This window comes from Lontra canadensis, unplaced genomic scaffold (assembly GCF_010015895.1).
Source record: "Lontra canadensis isolate GAN:19392208 unplaced genomic scaffold, GSC_riverotter_1.0 scaffold7, whole genome shotgun sequence".
NCBI classification, from domain to species: Eukaryota; Metazoa; Chordata; class Mammalia; order Carnivora; family Mustelidae; genus Lontra; species Lontra canadensis.
In genome coordinates this window covers 26,636,202-26,659,732 of record NW_022631001.1, presented here as the reverse complement: position 1 = coordinate 26,659,732, position 23,531 = coordinate 26,636,202, and the positions used below count along the sequence as shown (strand labels likewise).

The window sequence follows — 23,531 nt, the reverse complement described above, 5'->3', positions numbered from 1 at the left end:
CTTTGCCTTTCCTCTGGTATCCAGGCCTATGGCTTATACACTTCGCTCAGCAGCAAAGCAGTAATATTTAGACTCTGTCCTTCTATAATATTTTTGGGGATCTGACAATGTATTAAGTGCAGCAGACCCAGGCAGTACAACCTTCTAGACATGCAATCTTGGACAAATAATTTCCCTCACTTATAACTGTCCTCACCTTGCTAGGCTGTGAAGAAAAGTAAACAAGTATCTGTAGAGCCTCTAGCAATGTACCTACCTCAAATGATTTCATTCAACAAATACTTACTAAGCCTATGCTACATACCAGTCAGTATTCCAGGCACTGAGGACTGGCAAGGAACAAAAATCCCTCCTCCTGTGCAACTAACAAGGTAGAAGCCTGGAGAAAGAAATCTATCAGATGGTGATAAATGCTGTGGAGAAATTCAGAGAAAGAGGTTACAATGTGCTTTGAGAAAGGAGTGGCTATTTTTAAATAGAATGACTGAAGAAATCCTCACTGAGATATTTGGCATTTGACCAAAAGATCTGAAAGAAATGAGCTAAGGAGCCACTCGGAAAGAGGAAAAAGAGGGAAGAACAAATAAATGCAAAGGGCTCGAGGCAGGAGCATGTCCGTCTTGTTGGAAGAAGAGCGAGGAGGCCAGAGGGGCAGGGTGAGCAGATGGAGGGGAGATAAAGATAAGCCAGGTAACTGAGAGCCCAGGACTTGGGCTTTTTCTTTTCTTTTCTTTCTTTTTTTTTTTTTTAAGATTTTATTTATTTATTTATTTGACAGACAGAGATCACAAGCAGGCAGAGAGAGAGGAGAAAGCAGGCTTTCCGAGGAGTAGAGAGCCGGATGCGGGGCTCGATCAAAGGACCCTGGGATCATGACCTGAGCTGAAGGCAGAGGCTTTAACCCACTGAGCCACCCAGGCGCCCCTTGGGCTTTTTCTCAAAAGATACAGTTTTGAACAGAAAAGCTATATGATTAGATTTACATTTTATAAGCATCATTCGGACTGTTCCATTTAAAACAAACTATTGGGAGACAAAGGCAAAAGCAGGAAACCAACTAAAAGGCTATTAACTTAAAAGGCTATTAACTTAATAGACAAGAGTAGTTCAGATCAAGGTGGTAGTAGCAGAGGTTATGAAAAATATCTGAATTTTGGATACATTTTAAAGGTAAAACAATAGGATCTGCTGACAAACTGAAAGTGTATGAACTTGTTAAGTTTAAAATGCTGATTAGATGGGATGCCTGGGTGGCTCAGTCAGTTAAGCATCTGCCTTGGGCTCAGGTCATGATCCTGGGGTCCTGGGATCGAGTCCCACATCGGGTTCCTTGCTCCACAGCGAAATTGTTTCTCCCTCAGCCTGCTGCTCCCCTTGCCTATGTTTTCTGTCTCTGACAAATAAATAAATAAAATCTTTAAAAAATAATAAAATAAAATGCTGAATACACATCCAAAATCTCAATTAAGAGGTTAGATAAACAAGTCTAAAGTTCAGAGACGTCTGAGCTGGAAACACAAATTCAAGAGTTTTCAATGAACAGATGATCATTAAAACAACAGAAATGGCTTCTAAATGTCATTGATTTATTACACAATAATGAAATACCCAATGAATAGTAGCTGCTTTTATAAACCCTTTGTTTTCTTAAGGTGCTAGAAATATTTGCCAAGTCTTAGCAAGAATAAAATTTTGGTGCCCAACATCTAACCCCATCACCAATCCCTCACGAAAGTGTGACTTTCTGCTCTGCATTTTTCCTTACTCTCTTCCTTCCTTTCAATTTTTCAATTAAAATATCAGGTGAGTGGGGGCACCTGGCTGGCTCACTCTGGAAGGGTAAGCAACTCTTAATCCCAGGAAGGTGAGTTCGAGCCCCACTTTGGATGTAGAGACTACTTAAAAAAAAAAATTTTCTTTTTAACATCAGATAAGTGGAGGCATTGTGGTATTAAATGGTAAAGGCATTAATTCTACAGTTAGGTCTGAATCCTCTATCTTAGCTACTTACTGGTTCTATGACCACTGAACTGTAATTTTCTTAGTAAAATGGAGCTAATAGTACCTCTGTTACCTAACTGTTGTAATGATAATACATCCATTCATTCTTTGCTCAACAAATACTTACTGAGCTTCCAATACATGCCCAGGACTGTGTTGCATTGAGTTACAACATGCAGAGGTCGTACTGTCCTTGTCAAGCTGATAGCCCAAGGGACCACAATATTTCTAAACAACTAAGACAAAATTTAAAATTTTTAAAAATCATCTAAAAAAATGTGTAAAGAGCATCACACAGTGCCTGGCAAGTAGTAAGCCCTAAATAAATGACCATACACTTACTATTTTATATTAAAGGATATAAACCCTCATAGAAGAATACATTTTTAGAATTGGATGACTTTTTTTTTTTTTTTTTTGACAGACAGAGATCACGAGTAGGCAGAGAGGCAGGCAGAGAGAAACAGAGGGGGAAGCAGGCTTCCCACCGAGCAGAGAGCCTGATGTGGGGCTTGATCCCAGGACCCCGGGATCATGACCCGAGCCGAAGGCAGAGGCTTTAACCCACTGAGCCACCCAGGGGCCCCAAGAATTGGATGATTTTTAGAAATCAAAAGGTCCAATTCCCTCATTTAACAGATGAGCAGATTAAATTACTCCATAATAACTTACTCAGGACACCTGTTCAATCAGGCCATGAGCCAGGTATGTGGGTACAGGGATGAGTAAAACACAGTGTCCGCCTTATGTCAAATAAATAGGCAAGGGGAAGTAACCTGCCTGAGTAACGTAGCTGCTCACTTAGACTTGAAATCATGTCTTCTAATTTTCAGTGTTTTGCTCTTTCCACTGATCCAAAATTATTTCATTCAAATAAAAATATTTATCAAGAAGCTTACCACATGCCCTGTGCCAAAGAGAGTGGCATCGTAGAGCTCAGCAAGTCCTCACAGGTAAGTTGTCGAAAAGAATAGCTTGGGCTTAGAAACTGATCCTTTTTGGGCGCCTGGGTGGCTCAGTCGGTTAAGCTTCTGCCTTCGGCTCAGGTCACAATCCTTGGGTCCTGGGCTCGAGTCCCTGCTCCTCCCTTTGCCCCTCCTCCCACTCATTCTCTCAATCTCTCTCTCAAATAATAAATATTTTTTAAAAAAAGAAACTTATCCTTTTTTTGCTCTGTAAGTCATCAACAACAGGCAGCAGCTGGGGCCTCAGAGGGATTGGTAGGAAAGTATAGAAAGCCAGAGATAAATAAAGTGAAAGTCACTGGCTAAGCAGAGAGAAAACAGAGGAAGGCCTTTCCCCTTCACCCCAGAGATGAAGTCACATTCCCTCCAGCGTAGGGCCAGTCACGAACTCTACCTTTATCTCTCTGGGCCATCCACCCATCCTCACCCCCTTTCAATGACTGAGCTTCCAATGGGAAAAACAACACAGTGGTGTGGAGAGAGCACACGTTGAGGGCTCACAGACCTCAGCGGAAATGCAGGCTCTACCTCTAACTGGTTGAATGTTTCTTACCTCTCTGCTTGGAAAATGGCCACTATACTGTACTTATTTATGTGGTGAGCATTAGAACAGTGTTCGATGTATCTAGAAAAATGCCTAGCATGCAGAGGTTACTCAATATATGGTGCCATCATTAATTATAATTAATGTCCAGGTCTCTCTTACCCCATACTCCTCCTCGTCACTGCAGGCTTCAACACAGCACCAAAGTGTTGGGTAGCTCCAAAAGGAACAGGAAGCTCTGAGAGAGACTTGGCATCTCCATTGGTTACATTTCTCCCTCTCTCCTCCCTCTACCTAGACCAGCTCAGCTCCCCACTCCACTTCACCAACTCTGAGAAAACACAATCTTTGAACCTGCCTTCCCTGGTCCCCCTTCAAAATACCTTCTTCTTTCCTTCCGTCCCTTTATTTTTCTCAAAAGAGAAGTCTACACTTGCTCCCTCTGTGTCCTCACCTCCTGCTCCCTCCCTCACCCCCAGCAGTCTAGCTTCCATCCCCACCCATCTACTGAAACTGCCCTCACCGGGTCACCAATGACTCAACCACTTCAGTTCAGGTCTCACCCAACTTGTTCTCTCTTCAATAGACACTTGGACACTTTCTTTTAGAAACTCTTCCCATTCCTGGCTTCCCAGACAGTGCTTTCTCCTACCGGATTGTTCCTCCTCAGACTCCTTCCCTAGCTTTTCTATCTACACATATCAGAGTTCCCCTGAGCCCTATCTTCAACCTCCTTCCTTCCCCGACTTTATGGATTTTATTCAGGTGATTTCACCTATTACTCTTTTTTTTTTTTTTTGAGAGAGAGTGAGAAAGAGAGAAAAAGAGAGAGCATGAGCAGAGTGAAGGGCAGAGGGAGAAGCAGACTACCTGCTGAGCACAGAGCCTGATGTTGGCTAGATTCCAGGATTGAGCCAAAGGCAGACCCTTAACCAAATGAGCCACCTATTTCTAATGGTCTCCCTCCTTCCTTTCTCCTAGTACATCTATGTTCCTCTACTGTAGCAGTTGTGACACTATATTGAGTGTACATGCCTGTGTGCTTATCTTCTCAGTCATCTGTAGATTGCTCAAGGACAAGGCTTATGTCCGTCACATCTCGTAACCCAGCCCACTTGCCAGTCTCTCAAGATGAGCAGCCAGGCAACCAACCATGATGGAGATACTGCCCCCATATCAGGATAGCAAACTCTAACGGTGGCAGGAAGTCTTAATACTTCCCCTCTTGCAAATGCTTCCAGATGCTGCTTGGACTCTGACCCCGAGGAGGTATCCTGACCTGATTCCTGGGGCTCTTCTACCTGGAACAGCCTGTTCCATACGGACCAGAGAACTTCCTGTAGATTAAAATTCCTTAGAAAATGATTTCTAAAATGGGCTAATTACAAGTAGGGCTGGCCACTGCCAGATCCATGTCAGGAAGTCATGTTAAGACCTTTACATACCTTCAAAAGTAAGTGAGGTGAGTACTACAACAGCCTGAGGCTAGTCTTCCTGCCTTCAATTCCACCTCTCCTTGGGACACTGCCCTTCACCACATTCTGGCAAGAAGTTGCTTCACTAGCCAGAAATCTATGATAGCTTCTCACTGCCTAAAACTGCACAGCACGGTGATTAAGAGCAAAGACCCTAAAATGTATGATCCAGGCCTGAATCCTAACTCTACCACTCATTAACCATGTGATTTTGAGCAAGTTATTTAAGTTCTCTGGGCCTCTGTTTCCTCACCTGTAAAATAAGAAAATAATAGTACCTACCCTCTTAGGATTGGTATAAAGGTTAAATACCCTAAAAATCAGAATTAAATGATAAAAAATTAAATCAGCTTACCATTAAAAATGTTAATGACCATGCCTGGCTCATGATAAGAACTTAGTAAATTATATATAAACATATTCAGGTTTCAAGTCCTTCTGTCATTTAAAACCTGAGATGAGAACTGTTGCCCTGACCCATTTCACATACCACAACTCACCAGCTCCCAATCCTTTTAACTTCTGACTTCATCACTTATGATTCTTTGCCTCTACCCACAATATCGATGCCCCATCTACCAGCCCCTCCCTGTGTTCTTAGCTGCAAATTCTCTCTGGCAGCGCTACCTACAGCTGCCCAGAAAACATCCCCTCAGCAGAGTGCCCCTGGGGGGGTTGCCACACCTAAGAGCAATATAGGATAGTATCTTCACCCCAGCACTGCAGCCTCCTTGCTCACTCCTATTTGCACGCAGGTTATTTTTACAATCCAAATGCCTCCCTGAACTTCTGCAGTAGATAAAGGTTAAACAGAGTTTTAGAGACTAAGTCCCACCATCTCCAGGAAGCCTGCTAGACTACAGTGATCCTCAACCACTAAAGTCTTAATCTGTAAGATATACTTCCTTACTCTTATCTTCTAACCATCTCTGTTAGATGAAGGTCCATGAGGCAGTATCTGGTTTTCCATCACTACGTCCTTATTATCCTAGAACAGTGATTGGGTCATAGGAAAAGTTTAATAACTATTTACTGAATGCAATTAATCTAACCCAACCTCTTCATCTTTAAATAAGAAAATGGGGCACCTAGGTAGCTCAGTTGGTTGAATATCTGACTCTTGATTTTGGCTCAGGTCATGATCTCAGGGTCGTGAGATCAAGCGCTGTGTTGGGCTCTGCACTGGGTGTGGAGTCTTCTTGGGATTCTCGCTTTTCCTCTCCCTCTGCCGTTACACCCCCCACTTATGCTCATGCACTCTCTCTCTAAAAATAATAATAATAATAATAATAATAATAATAATATATGGGTGGGTGTGTGTGTGTGTGTATGTGTGTGTATAAAATAAGATAACTAGGATTGAGAAAATAGAAGTACCTCAGTCAAAGCAAAGTGAGGATTGAAACCCACAACTCTATAAGATTGAAATTACGAATGCAATCCACCTACAACCCACTTCTGGGCCAGCTGCAATTCACAAGAGACAAGACAGACAGTTCTCTGATTGAACTGAGTATTGTTCCCTCAAAGCATGGCATTTATCTTCTCCTCCAGAAGCAAAAGACTAAGCCAACTATAGATGCTCAATTAGCTAAATCTCCTACACTGATTCTGGGACATAAACAGGGATTGGTGGATTAACCAAGATCTCCAACTTTCTATAGCAACAACCCAGTCTGTGAAAAGAAAGGGAGTCCTGGAGTTACCTTGCCAACCACAGGACAGGTTGCCATTCAACTCTTCCAAACTTTACTAACAGAAAAGCAGGAAGCCACTTTGTGCTCATTTACCTAACTGGGTTCTGTGAATCATGAGTGTCTTATGTAATGTCGATACATGGGTTTATTTGGAGTTTGGGGGTAGGGAGCAGGGAGAAGGGTGGAAATTTCATAATAAATTAAAAAAAAAAAAAAACAGGAGAGGCACCTGGCTGGCTCAGTCCAGAGCATGGGACTCTTGATCTCAGGGTCATGAGTTCAAGCTTAAACAAACAAAAAACTGTAGGAAACCCTAGATACCTTTCCTTATCATATTAAAGGCTCCTAGACTTTCCAAACCTGACCTCAAATGTCTCTTAGAGTAATACCTATTGTCTTCATATGAGAGTGATATTCTGAAGGATGTTGATTTTATTTTTTAATTTACTTTTAAAGAACTTATTTTAAAAGAATGCAGTGTACAAATGTATAAAGGTACTATTATTCCACAGTTCCCCAAATGGACAGGACACTAAACAGGAACTGGACTTGGACAACTAAAATTACATTACTTTCTCGAGCACAAGCAGCTTGGGAGAAAGTCAACCTGGATTCAGATCTGCCTGCTAACTTTAAAGCCTGTATCTTTCTATCATTATACTATATTCCTTGACAGTTGTTTACTCAAAAAAAATCTTTACTGAGCTGCAGATGCAATGCTAGGTACCAGGGATATAAGGAAGTGTAAGATTAAGTAATGTCTGCACTCACTGAACTCATAATTTGGTACTGCTCATTACTATGATAGAGGGAATGGGGACATTCCCCATTCAGCTGCCACCAGATACAAAGAGCTGCCCTCCTGGAAAGAACTAGGTGTCAGTTTTTATTTTGACAGAATCTTAGGCCTCAATGGAATATTTTGAAATCGCTTAAATAAACTCCCAGTTTATTGATAATAAGAGATCCTAAGAGAACCTGCCTTCATTTGTCTCAACTTGCTCTGCATACGGGAAAAACACAGGTTAGACAATGATAATTACAATGGTTGACAATTAATGAGAGCTTATTATGTGTCAGGCAATCTGCTAAATGTTCAACATGAATTATCTCATCTTAATCGTCACAACAGCCCTTTGAAGTAGATAATATGGTTATCTCCACATTGTAGATAAGGAAGTAGGCAGAGAGAGGTGAAGTAACTTGCCCAAAGTATTACTAGCAAGTGATGGGACCTAAGTAGACTGACCCCAGGGCCTATGTCCTTCATCACTAGACTAGCTGAGGTACTTACTTCTGTGGGAAGCCTCATCTCACAAATCCTCTATCATGAAAGATTGGGCTCCCACTGCCTCCTATCCCTGTATCTACTTCTTGTCCCCATTCCCTCTAATGTAGCAGTCAATCATCACCAAAATTACAAGTTCCACGAGGGCAGAGATCACTGAATCTTATACTTTCTTGTAACCTTTATACCCAGCATCACATCTGCAGCTCAGTAAGCATTTCTCAGAAAAACAACTGTCAAGGAATACAGTATAGTGATAGAAAGAAACAGACTCTAAAGTCAAACAGACTTATAGATGAATCCAGGCACTGCCACTTCTCAGCTATAATCTTGGCCAAGTTACTTAACCACTCTGGGGCTCAGAGTAGTACAATTTTCTTACCATATAACGTTGTGAGAAAACTAAGCTAAGCGCCTTATACAGTGCCTGGCACATAAAAGTTACCTGATTCTATTTGCCATCCACCTCCTTTCCCCTTGTCTTTCAAATATTGGTAGAAAGACCTCTACTCTGGGAATCCAGAGTATAATTAGCTATAATCTTAATTAAGTACTACTTTCTGGGCTTCAATTTCCTCATCTACAACTCACAGACTACTGGTTCAGAACAAATGAAATAAAACGTGTGGTTGAAAAAGCACTGCACAGAGGGAAGGAATTTTTGTCATTCCACTGCACCAGCTTTTAAAATCAGCCTTGAACAGTACTACACAGAAGTGTCTTGAAGCTCACAAAGAAGGGCCATCTCTCAGAGACCTGAAAGCTGTAAAAGGAGGGAGTATTTGCACTGTCACTAGGAGAAGGAGCCGGTCCCACGGAAGAGCTGAGTTAAGACACTGCCCAAACGGCTTAGCTCCAGCAGTCCCTAGCTAATTAAGGCCTTGCTCCCCTGCCTGTCTGCCAGTGACCTCTGCAAAGGCTAGAGAACACCAAGTGCTCCACAGAAGCTCTTCTCTTGGCCAAGTATTCCAGCCAAGGATCAACCAAAGCTATTGCTAAGAGGTCCCTGCACTTGACGTTCCTTACAACAGAGCCCAAAACAAGGAGCCCTCAGGCTGTCCTGAGGTTATCAGTTTAGGATTCCTGAGAGTCAGCCTTAAACACAGCTACCAAGTCTCTGGGAATGGAACAGGTCAGATGGGACAGAACTGAAGCTTAAGCAGGCAAAGGCCCTTTGGACAGGTTAGAAAGTCCCCTTATGCTAGAGAATAAGGATAAGGGATCAATCCTCCTGTTCTTAACTGGAGTATCTAGTTTTAGATACTGTCAAGGTCACTTTGCAGGCTCTTCTAGAAGTTGCATAGGCCCCAGAGACTTAACCACTTCCTTTGTTCATTAAAGCAGAACTTTCATTCCACCCCTAAGGCTCCCTCCCCCAAGCCTGGCTCTAGAGTAACACAGTCCATCCATTCGGCTCTTTAAAAGTTAAAACATATGGGCCCTTTTTGTTGTAAGGCTTTAACTGCTGCATTGGTTAGGAATGTAGGCCAAAAATAGCACACATGAGGAAGTAAAAAAGGTTTAAAAAGTACTACAAGTTATAGTCACTGTCCCCACTTAAGAGTTCCTGGTTCCTGTAGTTATTGGTGCTCTTAGAGAGCAGCCAGTTATACAATCCAATAGTCTCCAAACTTTATTTTTGAACAGTGTAACCCTCTCTTTCAAATGCAGTTCAAATTAAATCTATTTATTAGGACTCTCAATATCTAATTAGATCTCTAATGAAATAATGGATCTAGGTAGCAAACATCAGTGGCTCCTAAAATCATCAGGCAAAAAGCTGATGGGAGGGGTGCCTAGGTGGCTCAGTGGGTTAAGCCTCTGCCTTCCGCTGGGGTCATGACATCAGGGTCCAGGGATACGGGCCCCGCATCGGGCTCTCTGCGCAGCAGGGAGCCTGCTTCCTCCTCTCTCTCTGGCTGCCTTTCTACCTACTTGTGATCTCTCTATCTCTGTCAAATAAATAAATAAAATCTTTTAAAAAACATAAAATAAAAAATTTTTAAAAAGCTGATGGGGGGTGGGGCACCTGGGTGGCTCAGTGGTTTAAAGCCTCTGCCTTCAGCTCAGGTCATGATCTCAGGGTCCTGGGATCAAGCCCCGCATCGGGCTCTCTGCACAGCGGGGAGCCTGCTTCCTCCTCTCTCTGCCTGCTTCTCTGCCTATTTATGATATCTGTCAAATAAATAAATAAAATCTTTAAAAAAAAAAGCTGATGGGAAATATTTTAACAAATAGATCAAATTGACAATATCTGAACCCATTTATCAATCTAAACATTATAAAAAGAGAGAAAACCAGATATAGTTGGGCATCCTTTCAAAAAGAAAGAAAAGCAGCACACCTCAGTGGCTCAGGCAGTTAAGCGTCTGCCTTCAGCTGTGGTCATGACCTCGGGGTCCTGGGATCAAGCCCAGCCACATTCCTACTCAGCAGAGAATCTGCTTTCCCCTCTGCCCCTCCCCTCCACTCATTCTCTCTCTCTCTCAAATAAATAAATAAAACCTTAAAAAAAAGAAAATGATTAAACCTGAATCTGATGAAGCCTCAAGATCCAACTACCAATTTATAGTACAATACGGGGAACGTAGAAACATGTTCAATGCCACCATAGAGAATAATCAGCAAAATCCAGAAACTGGGAAACTCTTCTGGACAAATAACCCAGTTTCTCCAACACAGAATTGCAAGGAAAAGGGAAAAAAAGAGAGAGGGGAGGAAGCTATGGATTAGAAGAAACTCAAGATTTAGATCAACCAGAAAAAAGAAATAAAATACATCCAAACTGGAAAAGAAGTAAAGCTGTCACTATTTGCAGATGACATAATACTATATATAGAAAACCCTAAAGACTCAACCAGAAAACTATTAGAACTAAGAAATAATTCAGTAAAGTTGCAGGATACAAAATTAATATGCAAAAATCTGTTGCATTTCTATATACTATTAATGAACTATTAGGAAAAAAAATTAAGAAAATAATCCCATTTATAATTGCATCAAAAAGAATAAAATACCTAGGAATAAATTTATAAATAAACTTACCAAGGGGGTAAAAGACCTATACAGTAAGACACGGATGAAAGATATTAAAACTGTTAGACACTGATAAAATGGAAAACTATGAGACATTGATGAAAGAAACTAAAAAAGACACAAAAAATGGAACGATATATAATGCTCATGGATTGGAAGAATTAATACTGTTAAAATGTCCGTACTACCCAAAGCAATCCACAGACTCAGTGCAAACCCATCAGAATATCAATGGCATTTTTCACAGAACTAGAACAAATATTTCTAAAATTTGCATGGAACCACAAAAGATCCCAAATAGCCAAATAATCTTAAGAAAGAATAACAGGGGCGCCTGGGTGGCTCAGTTGGTTAAGCAACTGCCTTCTGCTCAGGTCTTGATCTTGGAATCCTGGGATTGAGTCCCACATCAGGCTCCCTGCTCAGCGGGGAGTCTGCTTCTCTGTCTGACCTCACCCCTTTCCCCCTCATGCTTTTTCTCTCTCATTCTCTCTCTGTCTCTCTCTCTCAAATAAATAAATAAAATCTTTAAAAAAAAAAAAAAAAAAAGGAAGAACAACAAAGCTGGAGGTTCCCTGATTTCAAACTATACTAAACTATCTTGTTCCCTGATTTCAAACTATACTACAAAACAATAACAATAGAAACAGTATTGTACTGGCACAAAAACAGACACATAGATCAATGGAATACAACAATAGACAGTCCACAGGCACCTAGGTGACTCGGTTGGTTAAATATCTGCCTTCGGCCCAGGTTGTAATCCCAGGGTCCTGGGATTGAGCCCCACATAGGGCTCTCTGCTCAGCGGAGAACCTGTTTCTTCCTCTCCCTCTGCCTACCGCTCTTGCCTACTTGTGATCCCTCTCTCTCTGTCAAATAAAAAAACAAAATCTTTGTGGGGGGGGGAAGAACAGTCCAGAATTAAACCTACATTTATATTGTCATTTAATCTTTAACAAAGGAGGCAAGGACGTAAAATGGAAAAATCTTTCCAATAAGTGGTGTTAGGAAAACTGAACAAATATACAGAAAAGAATGAAACTGGACTACTTTCTTACACCCTACAGAAAAATTGTTTCAAAATGGATTAAAAACTTAAATATAAGACCAGAACCCATAAAATTCCTAGAAGAATACATAGGCATAAGCTCTTAGACATTGGTCTAAACAACTTTTTTTTTTTGTATCTATCTCCTCAGGCAAGGACAACAAAACCAAATATAATGAAATGGAACTATATTAAACTAAAAAAAAAAGAAAAGATTTAGCTCAACCAATGTACAGAGCTTCACTGGACACTGATATGAATAAATTAACTTAAACATTGACTAGTTGATGATATTAAAGGATTACTGTTATATTTTTAGGTGTGATAATGGTATTTTGGTTATGTTTTCAAATACAGTTATTTTAGAAACACACAATAATGTTTGTGAATGAAATAATATGCCTAGAATGTGCTTCAAAATAATCCAAACAGATGGAAAGATAATTTCCTTTATTAATAGGATTAATAAAACTGGCCTTGAGGGGCGCCCGGGTGGCTCAGTTGGTTAAGCAACTGCCTTCATCTCCAGTTGTAATCTCAGGGTCCTGAGATCAAGTCCCACATTGGACTCCCTGCTCAGTGGGGAGTCTGCTTCTCCCTCTGTCACTCCCCCGGCTGTGCTCTCCTGCTTTTTCTCTGTCAAATAAAATTGGCCTTGAGTACATTATTATAGACGGGGAGTAATGGACACATAGAGGTTCATTATACTACCCTCTCTAGTTTTTTGTGTTTTTGTTTTTGTTTTAAAGATCTTATTTATTTATTTATTTATTTATTTGACAGAGATCACAAGTAGGCAGAGAGGCAGGCAGAGAGAGAGTGGAGGAAGCAGGATCTCTATGGAACAGAGAGCCTGATGTGGGGCTCGATACCAGGACCCTGAGATCATGACCTGAGCCAAAGGCAGAGGCTTTAACCCCCTGAGCCACCCAGGCACCCCTGTTTTTTTTTTTTTTAATTTATTTATCTGCAGAGAGAGAGTGCGATTACAGCAGGGGGAGTGGCAGTGGGAGAGGGAGAACCAGGTTGTCTGCTACACGGGGAGCCCTACAGCAGGGGCTGGATCCCAGAACCATGGAATCATGATTCGCCACCCAGGTGCCCCTCTCTAGTTTTGTTTTGTTTTGAAGATTTATTTATTTATTTAAGAGACAGAGAGAGAGAGAGAATGAGAGGTGGGGGGAGGCGCAGAAGAAGAGGGAGAGAATCTCAAGCAGACTCCCCACTGACCAGGTGGGTGAAGCCGGACTCCAACCCACAACCCTGAGATCATGACCTGAATTGAAATCAAGAGTGGGGCGCTCAACCAAAGGAGCCACCCAGATGCCCCTGTCCTCTCTAGCTTTAAATATGTTTAAATTTTTCCATAGTACAAAAAGTTGGCTTTTTTGCTTTTTGTTAAGAGAGAGTGTGCATGAGCAAAAGCCGGGGCGGGGGGGTAGTAGAGGAAGAAAGGAAGAGAGAATTTTTTTTTTAAAGATTTTATTTATTTAACAGGGATAGAGAGAGCACAAGCAGGGGGAGCAGCGGAGGGAGAGAGAGAAGCAGGCTCCCTGCTAAGCAGGGAGCCCAACCCAGGGCTCAACCCCAGGACCCCGGGATCATGACCGGAGCCAAAGGCAGACCCTTAACCCACTGAGCCACCCAGGCGCCCTGGGAAAGAGAGAATCTCAAGCAGGCTCCATGCCCAGCACAGAGCTTCATCTCATCTCATAGCCCTGAGATCACGACCCCAGTAAAAATCAAGAGTCAGATGCTCAACTGACTAAGCCACTCAGGCAACCCCAAAAGTTTTTTCAAGTTAAAAATTAAGCTGAGGGGCGCCTGGGTGGCTCACTCCATAAAGCATCTGCCTTCTGCTCAGGTTATGATCCCAGGGTCCTAGGATCGAGTCCCACGTTACACTCTCTGCTCAGTGGAGAGCCTGCTTCTCCCTCTCCCTCTGCTGCTCCCCCTGCTTATGTGCTCGCTCGCTCTCGCTGTCTCTCTGTCAAATAAATAAAATAAATCTTTTTTTAAAAATAAATAAATAAAAATAAATTTAAAATAAGCTGAGTATGAGGGACTACGGTTGAGACATATAAGTAAAGCCTAGAACTCTTCCAGTGACTCACTTCACCCACAGTGATCCCTGAGGCAGCTTAGGAAACCCTAGGATACATAGAAAACAGTCCACAAACCAAAGCTGCATTACAGGGAATACAGATACCTGAGTAGGAGAACCTGGCTTCAGATCTTGACTCTACATCTTTTTTTTTTTTTAAAGATCTTATTTATTTATTTGACAGACAGAGATCACAAGTAGGCAGAGAGGCAGGCTGAGAGAGAGAGAGGAGGAAGCAGGCTCCCTGCTGAGCAGAGAGCCCAATGCGGGACTCGACCCTGAGATCATGACCTGAGCCGAAGGCAGAGGCTAAACCCACTGAGCCACCCAGGTGCCCCTTGGCTCTACATCTTAATAGCAGTGTGACATCTTTTAAAAGTTACCCTCTGAGCTTCTTAACCCTTGTGCAAATAGGCCTCCCTCCCAGAATAGCAACAAGGATCAAATAAAGTAAGAGATTAAAATACTGTGTATTCTTAAAGTATGTATGATTGTTAGGACCCCTTAGGGAGATAACTTGCCTTTTATTCCTGACATTACTCAACCCCCATCACACCCCAGCCTTCATGCCAATCCCTTCGAATCTTCAGAAAACACACATAAAACTCTGTGAAGACATGAGAGGCATCAGGAATTAAGATTAAATGGTGTGCCTATGTGCCTAGCCGGCTATAACATGTATGTGTGTGTAGGGGGAAGAAGGAAGGCAGTAGTGGGAAAGTGCCCTAGAGATGACTGAAAATTTACCCTCAGCCTAGGTGTCTCTAACTACCAATACCAAATGACAAAAAATAAATAAGTACCAGGCACTTGTGATAAAGGCCCACTCTCAGGGGAAAAATGTTTCACGTTAATGACAATTTAACTGCCTATTTCTGACTCAGAAATAATGAAACCTATCTTTTTTTATCAACACTTAGATTCTATTTTCCTTCCAGAGCCCCTCATGTTTTGAATGATTTTGTGTATAAACAAAGTACACTTATTGAGAAATAATTCAACATTTTCAGCTGCATTTAATATCACCACTTTCTCTTTTCAAAATGCTGATCCAGATTTCAACCAACTATATACAATTATCAAAGCTTCAGAATATTTTGAAATCACACACCTCACCATCTTGGCTTTGATACTAATGAGGAAGAAAGTGAAAGTAAACATGCAGACATTCAAGCACTGGGCTGTGCTACCAGTTGCTTATTTTGGCTGTATACTTATGTCCAAGGTCATTCACTCACTGGACAGGTTTATGATGTCATCAACTGCCACTCAAAGCACCAATCAGCTTAAGCAAACTAGTGTTACCACACAGCACTGACACAATTAAAAACCAAAAGCAAAGACACTTCTATTGTAAGTAAATGTACAATTTCCATTAGGCTTACTGAAAGCAAGTTACATTCATTTATTCATTCAAAAACAAGTATTTACTAAGTGTCCCCTCCAAGACCCTGTGGCAGGCACTACAGACAAAATGAAGAAGACATAGTCCATGGCCTGAGAGATTACACAAATACACCCCTTCACTGCTTTCATGGACCCCCAAGTTACCAGAGACCACAGGCCATCAAAACTGTGTGGGAAGACGTGACATTTTTATTCCCTTAGGAACACAATTTGTGGAGAGGCAACCTGTTTCAAGATGTACTTCTCGAAAGTACTGCAGGTACAAGTTGCTCCACTACTAGAAAAATCAAGAAAATGGTTTCTAAGATCAAAGTCTCTGTCAGTAAATCCACAGATATTTACTGAATTTCTATTTTGTCTTTGGGCACGGTGCTAGATAACAGATATGCAAACTGTGGTCCTCCAGCCAAATCCTGACCAATACATGTCCTTGCAAATAAAGTTTTACTGTAACACAGCCATGCGTGTTCATTACATACAGCCTATGGCTGCTTTCCTGCAACAACCTGCCACTTCAACAAAAACCATAAGGCCCATCAAGCCTAAAACACTTACTATATGGTCCCTTACAGAAAACATTTGCCAGCTACCATGCCAGACTCGAAAGATACAGAAATGCATCTGTATGTTAACCTAGGTGGTAGTTACACAGGTATATACGTGCATAAAAATGCATCAAGGGGCGCCTGGGTGGCTCAGTGGGTTAAAGCCTCTGCCTTCGGCTCGGGTCATGGTCCCAGGGTCCTGGGATGGAGCCCCACATCAGGCTCTCTGCTCAGCAGGAAGCCTGCTTCCTCCTCTCTCTGCCTGCCTCTCTGCCTACTTGTGATCTCTGTCAGATAAATAAATAAAATCTTTAAAAAAAATGCATCAAGCATTTCATTCATTTAATCATGTTTATGCCATAACTCAATACTTTATTTTAATGAAATAAAGAGTATTCAGTCCTTGCCCAACTCCAAATCTGGTAGAACACCATAAAAGTAAACAATTATAGTACAATGGTGATAAGAATCATAATGAAAAGCTATACTAATTACACTAAGGGCACAAAAGAGAAAATAAACAACCTAGCTGGGTATGCAAGTCTAAGTCTTTAGAGAAGATAATTGAGGTTTATCTCAAAGAATGAGTATGCATATGCCAAGTGGGCGGTGCTAGGGGAAGAAAGATGAGGGAAAAGGGAGAGGTCATCCCAGGCAGAGAGCACAGCACATACAAAGGCTCAGAAACTGAATAGATAAATAGATAGATAGATAGATAGATAGATAGATAGATAGATAAGATAGATAGATGATAGATAGATAGATAGATAGATAGATAGATAGATAGATAGATAAAATATGACATGGCTTTTGGAGATGACAAGTAGTCCATAGAAATGCTTAGGTAAGGCACTAGCAGAGCAATGTCAAAAGAGGAGACTGGAGCAATACTAAGGGGTCAGACCACGGAAAGCCTCATGCGGAAGGTCACTTTGGTGAATGGCCATGTAATTTATGGTCTAAACGGGGTCACTTCTGTTTTTGTTTTGGGTTTTTTTAGATTTTATTTATTTATTTGAGAGAGAGAGAGAGAGCACGTGCGGGCACTGCAGGGGGAGGGGCAGAGGGAGAAAGAGTATCTCAAGCAGACTCCACCCTGGGCATGGAGCCCAAAGTGCGGCTTGATCTCAGGATCCTGGAATCATGACGCGAGCCAAAATCAAGAGTCAGATGCTCAACGCACTGAACCCCAAAACATGGTCACTTCTGAGAGTAAAAGAGAGCCAGAAAAATATTTTTAAACAAGGTCTATCCCAGGAAGATATGATCATCCTATTATTCGCAATATTAAAGAACACAGGACAAGTTAATATAAGATTTTAAAGAGAGGAATACCAAGATTTATGCTTTAAAAAGAGTGTCCTTCACCTATTTATTTTAACCTATTTATAGACTACTTACTACATGCCAAGCACTACCCGAAGCACTTTACAAATATTACTTATTAATCCTCATAACTACCTTGTGAAATAGATACTATTATTATCCTCATTATTCAGATAAAAGGCACAGACTAATTAAATAACTTGCCAAAAGTGGCATGGATAAGTGGCGGAGCAGTCAGGTTCCGGAGTTTATGCTGTTCCTTTTCCACCCCAGGGCTCACGTGTGACATTTACTCAGAAACTCCTGAGCCCTCAGACGCTGTGTGGTCCCTTTCTGCAGTGACCCACACCACTCTGCACTTCTTTCCACCACTCATCATACTGTTAAACATGTGTTTAAAAATAAATTTAAAAATAAATTAAAGATCTATTTTCTTGACTAGGCTATAAACTCTGTAAGGTCAGGGTTGAAATTATCTTGTTTACCACTGTATTCCCACAGTCTGATCTATTTATTAGCCCTCAATTTAGAAACAGTATTAATAATAGCTAACATCAGGACACCTGGGTGGCTCAGTCGGTTAAGCATAGACTCTTGGTCTCAGCCCAGGTCTCCATTTCAGGCTCATGAGTTCAAGACCTGCATTGGGCTCCACACTGGGCCCACACTGGGCATGGAGTCTACTTACACACACACACACACACACACACACACACACACACACACAGAATAATCATAATGACAACAACAATAGCTAACATTTATTGAGCACTCACCCTGGGCTATGCACTGTTCTAAGAGCTTTAAACATATTGATTGATTTAAGAGAAGCTGAGTAAGCCATTCAAAGGTCACAAAGCTAGTAAGAAGTGGAGCCAGGATTGTACGTCCAGCTCAATGCCCTCTACTTTCTGCTATACTACTTTTTTTAAATTGAATACGACTTAACAAAATTGGTATCTCTGGTATCTAAACAGTGCCTGGCACTCAGCACACATTCCAAAAATAAATGACTCTTTCAGGTGCTTTGAAAGAGACAACCTGTTACTACATCGCCTTCCTCCCAACAAGGCAGCCTGGCCCACAGAACTATAAGCATACACCCAGATCACTGGGGAAGAAGCGTAGTGCAATGGTTAAAAACACGGGCCTTGGATTTAGAACATTAAATCTCTAATTAGGTTGAGTCCCACTTACACCAGTTACTAGGTATGTGACCTTAGATTCCTCATGTATAAAACGAAAATATCAGTATCTATCTCACTGGTTATTGTGAGAATTAAGTAAGACAAATAATAATTGCACAAAACACAGAAGTACTCAATATACATGTGTTTTTATTGTAACAATTAGCATTATGATTTTTATTATTATTAACTGTCTGATGAGTTAATGATGGACTTAGCTGTAGCTCAGAGTTTCTGCGACCTCCTGCGAGGTACCTTGGGACCCCCACCCCAAGTCTTATACCAAAACTGACTATTTTACAAGTTTAGAGTTCAGGTGGGTACTGTGTATGACCAGTGTTTCATGGAGCTGTAGACTTCTGCCCCAGTGCCTGAAGAAATGACTATCCTAAGGGTGGGGTCCCATTCCATGGCTTAGGCCGTGCCTTCCAGAAGCAAAAAGGAAACCACTAGCTCTAACTGACACAGCTGCCAATGAAAGACACCACACTAGAAAACATATGTACATGCAATAGCCTGTTGAACTTAAGACTTCAGTCACATCCTTACCTTCAGGTTAGAAACACTGATTTAGTCCACGAGCCTGGCCAGGAGAAGCCAAGAGCTTCTGTCATTGCTGCGGGGTCTAACAGTGGTGACAGAAAAGTATTAGAATTCTGAGGTGCCATAAAATATTCTCTGTAATCTCTGTGACAAACTTAATTCCAAGCCCCCTAGATGCCCAGCCCTGTATTAGGACCAGACAGGTCTGATCACAGAAATCACAGGGTTGGGAGAACAAGGGGAATCTCCAGAGATCAACACCTGATTTGGTCCCTGCTTTCAGACTGTAATACATCTGTCACTAGCTTCATTTTACAGACAAGGCAGCTTAGGTCCCGAGTGGCTAAGCGACCCAAGGCTAAGTGGTGGCAAGAAAAAAATGAGCATCTAGTCTCAAGAAATTACAAGGTAAAACTCATAACACTGTTGAAACACACGGTCAAGTAGTGAGGAAGATCACTCTGAGAAGCTGCAGGGATGGAGCAGAGCTCAGGTAAAGAAGGTCTCCCCATAACAGCTGGCAGCCACCATACCCCTCACAAAATGAAGGGGCCCCACCTTGCTTTAATGGCTCCTTTATACCTAGATCCTATAATATCTATTTACCTATCACCCCATGAGATGGTACTTCCTCAAGGTTATACACATTTTATTACCCTTATCTATATTATCAGCACCCTGCCTAGGCATATAGCAGCACCCCTGCTGACTTCAAAAAGACTCACGCTAGCCCCACTCACCACACTCGCCACCTAATACTGAAAATGAGGCACACTTAGTCCATCAGGCACCTGCCATGCCAAGATGCAGATCCTCAGCAAAGCATTGAGGTAAGGCTGACAGAAAGTGACTGTGGCCAAGTAATGAAGCTCTCATCTGTGCATGTAAGATATTGATGACAACAATCACCTCAGAAGTATGTATGGAGAGTTAGATGTGGAAGCACTTACCACAGGACCTGGCACATAGAGGCACCCAATGACTACTAGCTCCCTCCTCACAACCCTTCTGAGTTCTTGTAAAAACTATTTTGGTTTTGGTTTTGTTATGTTCGTAGACCAATGTGTACTAAACTGCAAGTATTTATTTTTGTGCACAGCACTGTGCTGATTTCGTCCTGGGCATCTCGGGTACAAACTCAGCATCTAGCCTGGGACCCACTCAAGCTGCCCGGCACACAAGAAGAACTCACTCAACAGGGATCTCCCGGGAAGACTACCGGACGTGGACCACGGATGGGTCACTTGCCTGTAGAGCAAGGAGGAGCTATCTGTTCTGTTGGTCCTAGAGATGCGCTGGCATCAAAAAGATCGAGTCCCTGGCCAGCAACAGGTGTCGACCTTTTTAAAGAGCCCCTCCCTGAGTAGAGCCCGGCCATCGTGATGACCATAAAAATGCAAGAAGGATCCAGATGAGTTCCTCAAAACTGCTTTAGGGACCATACAGCAATGTTCCAAACTACCGCATCTCCATTTAGGACCTGGGTTGCAATATTAAGCTGAACACCCACCTTCGAGTGTCCATGAGTACCCACTGAGAGGAGAGCAAAGTGCTCCTTCCTTTTAGGAAAAGCTGACCTCCTGGGAAATGGCTGGGTCTATATCCTGGCAAATACGATCTGGCAAAAGCTTGGACCCGACAAAAGCATCTTAATCATTCCACCTTGCTGGGCTCCAGGGCTAAAAATAGCCCCAAATGAAAAACAAGCTGTGTGGACTACTTATCCAGTTTCAGAGCAAAGGCAGGCCTTAAGCTGGCTCAAGAGGACAAACCCCTCACTCCTGAACTCAACCAGGCCAGAGGCCTCACCTGTTTCCAGCCCCATAGCAACTGGCATAGCTCTGGCACCTCTCAGGCTTCATCTTCCCAAAACAGCAGTGGAACAAGTGCAGGACAGGGAAGGGCCTTCCACAGTCAGCGAGCATTGCTTGAAGGGAGGAGAGAGCAGGGAGGGTGCTATTCCTGGACACAGATCTGAGGACAAAATCAAAGGCCCACACCTGACAAAGAAGCACTCTAGACCTCTGCTCTACCTTCTGGCAATGACCTTAAGAGGTCCCTCTATGGAGGCCCTGTCTCAACACCTGCCTAACGAAGACTTCCCTCATCCCAAGTCAGAGTCAGTCCATCCACAGTCTTGCACACCAAGCCCAAGCCTGTTATGCACCCTGATCCATGACACTAGAGTCAACTCTTCCCAGCTCTGTGTTCCCCAAAATATTAAGCATTTCGAAAGGCAGGTCCCACATCTCATAATGTCCGCGTCTCCAGTTTTGTCCAATACCAAGACAGCCTCAGAGTAGATGCTCAAACGCCGGTTTACTGTAGAGTGAAGGTAAGCAGGTACATTGACAAGACAGCAAGTACGAAGACAAGAATGTATCCTGCCTTGCTCTCCCTGTTGTCCCAAGTGTACGCTGTCCTCCAGCCTTGGGTTCAGGCTGGCTTTCCCAGGCTTCCTCGCATCACCCAGCTCACAGCCATCTCTCCCTCCTCTGACTGTGTGCATCCCGGCCGAACCATTCCCTGGACCCCTGGCATCCTAGAAATCTGTTTCACCTCCAGGGTCAGTTTGGGAACTCCTTCAGGACACAGTCAGTGGAATGGCCATATGAGAGCCCACCAATAAGTGTTTACAGACTAAAAAGGAAAAAAAAAAAAAAAGAAAGAAAGAAAGTTGGGGCACCTGGGTGGCTCAGATGGTTAAACATCTGCCTTCGGCTCAGGTCATGATCTCAGGGTCCTGGGATCAAGCCCCATATCAGGATCTCTGCTCACCAGGGAGCCTGCTTCCTCCTCTCTCTCTCTGCCTGCCTCTCTGCCTACTTGTGATCTCCCTCTGTCAAATAAATAAATAAAATCTTAAAAAAAAAAAAAATCTTACCTTGAGCTCTCAATAGCTGATCTGTAAGAAGATGAAAAAAGTATCTGTCACTGGTGTCTATCACCTGGTTTCACCGGGTTGCTCCTGCAAGCTTCGATTATCTGTTTTTTTTTTTTTACCTATTCTCCACTGGTTCCCAGGGAATTCTCCATGAAGAATTCAGGGCAAATGGTTCAGCACCTATATTTGGATCTACAACTGTGATACTCAAGATGTCATCAGAACAGAGATGACAGCTCACTCTTCACATCCCACATCCTTCAGACTATAAGGAGTGATTCATCCATATTCTCCCAGCCAAATGCAGGAAAAGTCCCTTGAATCAAAGGAGGACAATGTTGCATCCCCCACCCACCCACTGGTGGGCCTGAGCCCCAAATCATGTTCAGGTTCACATCTAAAACTGGGAAGGGGTCCGTAAGTCCTCACCTTTGTGGGCTGAAGTCCTGGGAGAAGACTTCCAATCAGAAAGAAAATAAATGATAAATTTCTACAACTGTGTTCAAACCAACAGTTTTTAGCAAATCCAAGTTATTTTTGTTTTTATTGAAATATAATTTGCATGCCATACAATTCACCATTTTTTTTTAAAAGATTTTACTTATTTATTTGACAGAGATCACAAGTACGCAGAGAAGCAGGCAGAGACAGAGAGAAGGAAGCAGGCTCCCTGCTGAGCAGAGAGCCCGATTCAGGGCTCAGTCCCAGGACCGTGGGATCATGACCTGAGCCAAAGGCAGAGGCTTTAACCCACTGAGCCACCCAGACGCCCCCAATTCACCATTTTAAAGGTACAATTCAGGGGCACCTGGGTGGCTCAGTTGGTTGGGCGACTACCTTCGGCTCAGGTCATGATCCTGGAGTCACAGGATCGAGTCCCACATCGGGCTCCCTGCTCAGCAGGGAGTCTGCTTCTCCCTCTGACCTTCTCCCCTCTCATGTGCTCTCTCTCATTTTCTCTCACACATAAATAAATAAAATCTTAAAAAATAATAATAAAGGTACCATTCAGTGGTTTTCAGTATATTCACAAAATAATGCAGCCATCATCACGATCTAATTTCAAAACATTTTTCATCACCCTAAAATAAATCCCATACCCATTAGCAATCAGTCCCTATTACTCCTGCCACCTAGCCCCCACCAACCTCCAATCTACTTTCTGTCTATACAGATATGCCTATCCTGGACATTCCAATAAATGGAATCATAAAATACATTGTCTTTTCACTTAGCAAAATTTTTCAAGGTTCATCCATGTTGTAGCATGTATCAGTACTCCATTTTATGGCTGCATGATATTCCATTATACAGATATATCACATTTTGTTTATTCATCAGTTGATGGACACTTGGGTTATCTCCACTTTTTGGCTACTATAAATAATGCTACTACAAACATTCATGTACAACACCTTTGGCCTTGCAGGTGTTGAAAACATCTGACTGGCTCCCACACTGTTCACTCATTCTCTTGA

General features: G+C 42.4%; 1 protein-coding gene across 5 annotated transcripts in view; it reads right to left on the bottom strand.

Moving 5' to 3' along the window:
* The window catches only part of STIM1 (stromal interaction molecule 1), a 185,198-nt gene that overhangs the window by 135,822 nt on the left and 25,845 nt on the right, over nucleotides 1-23,531 (bottom strand). For 2 of the 5 annotated variants that reach the window (XM_032853258.1, XM_032853259.1), the window contains exon 2: nucleotides 22,054-22,074. The exons of the other annotated variants lie outside the window; for them this stretch is intronic. In XM_032853258.1, coding sequence (XP_032709149.1) covers nucleotides 22,054-22,074 — 21 coding nt within the window. The remainder of the gene's footprint in view (nucleotides 1-22,053; nucleotides 22,075-23,531) is intronic. 5 annotated transcript variants of the gene reach the window in all.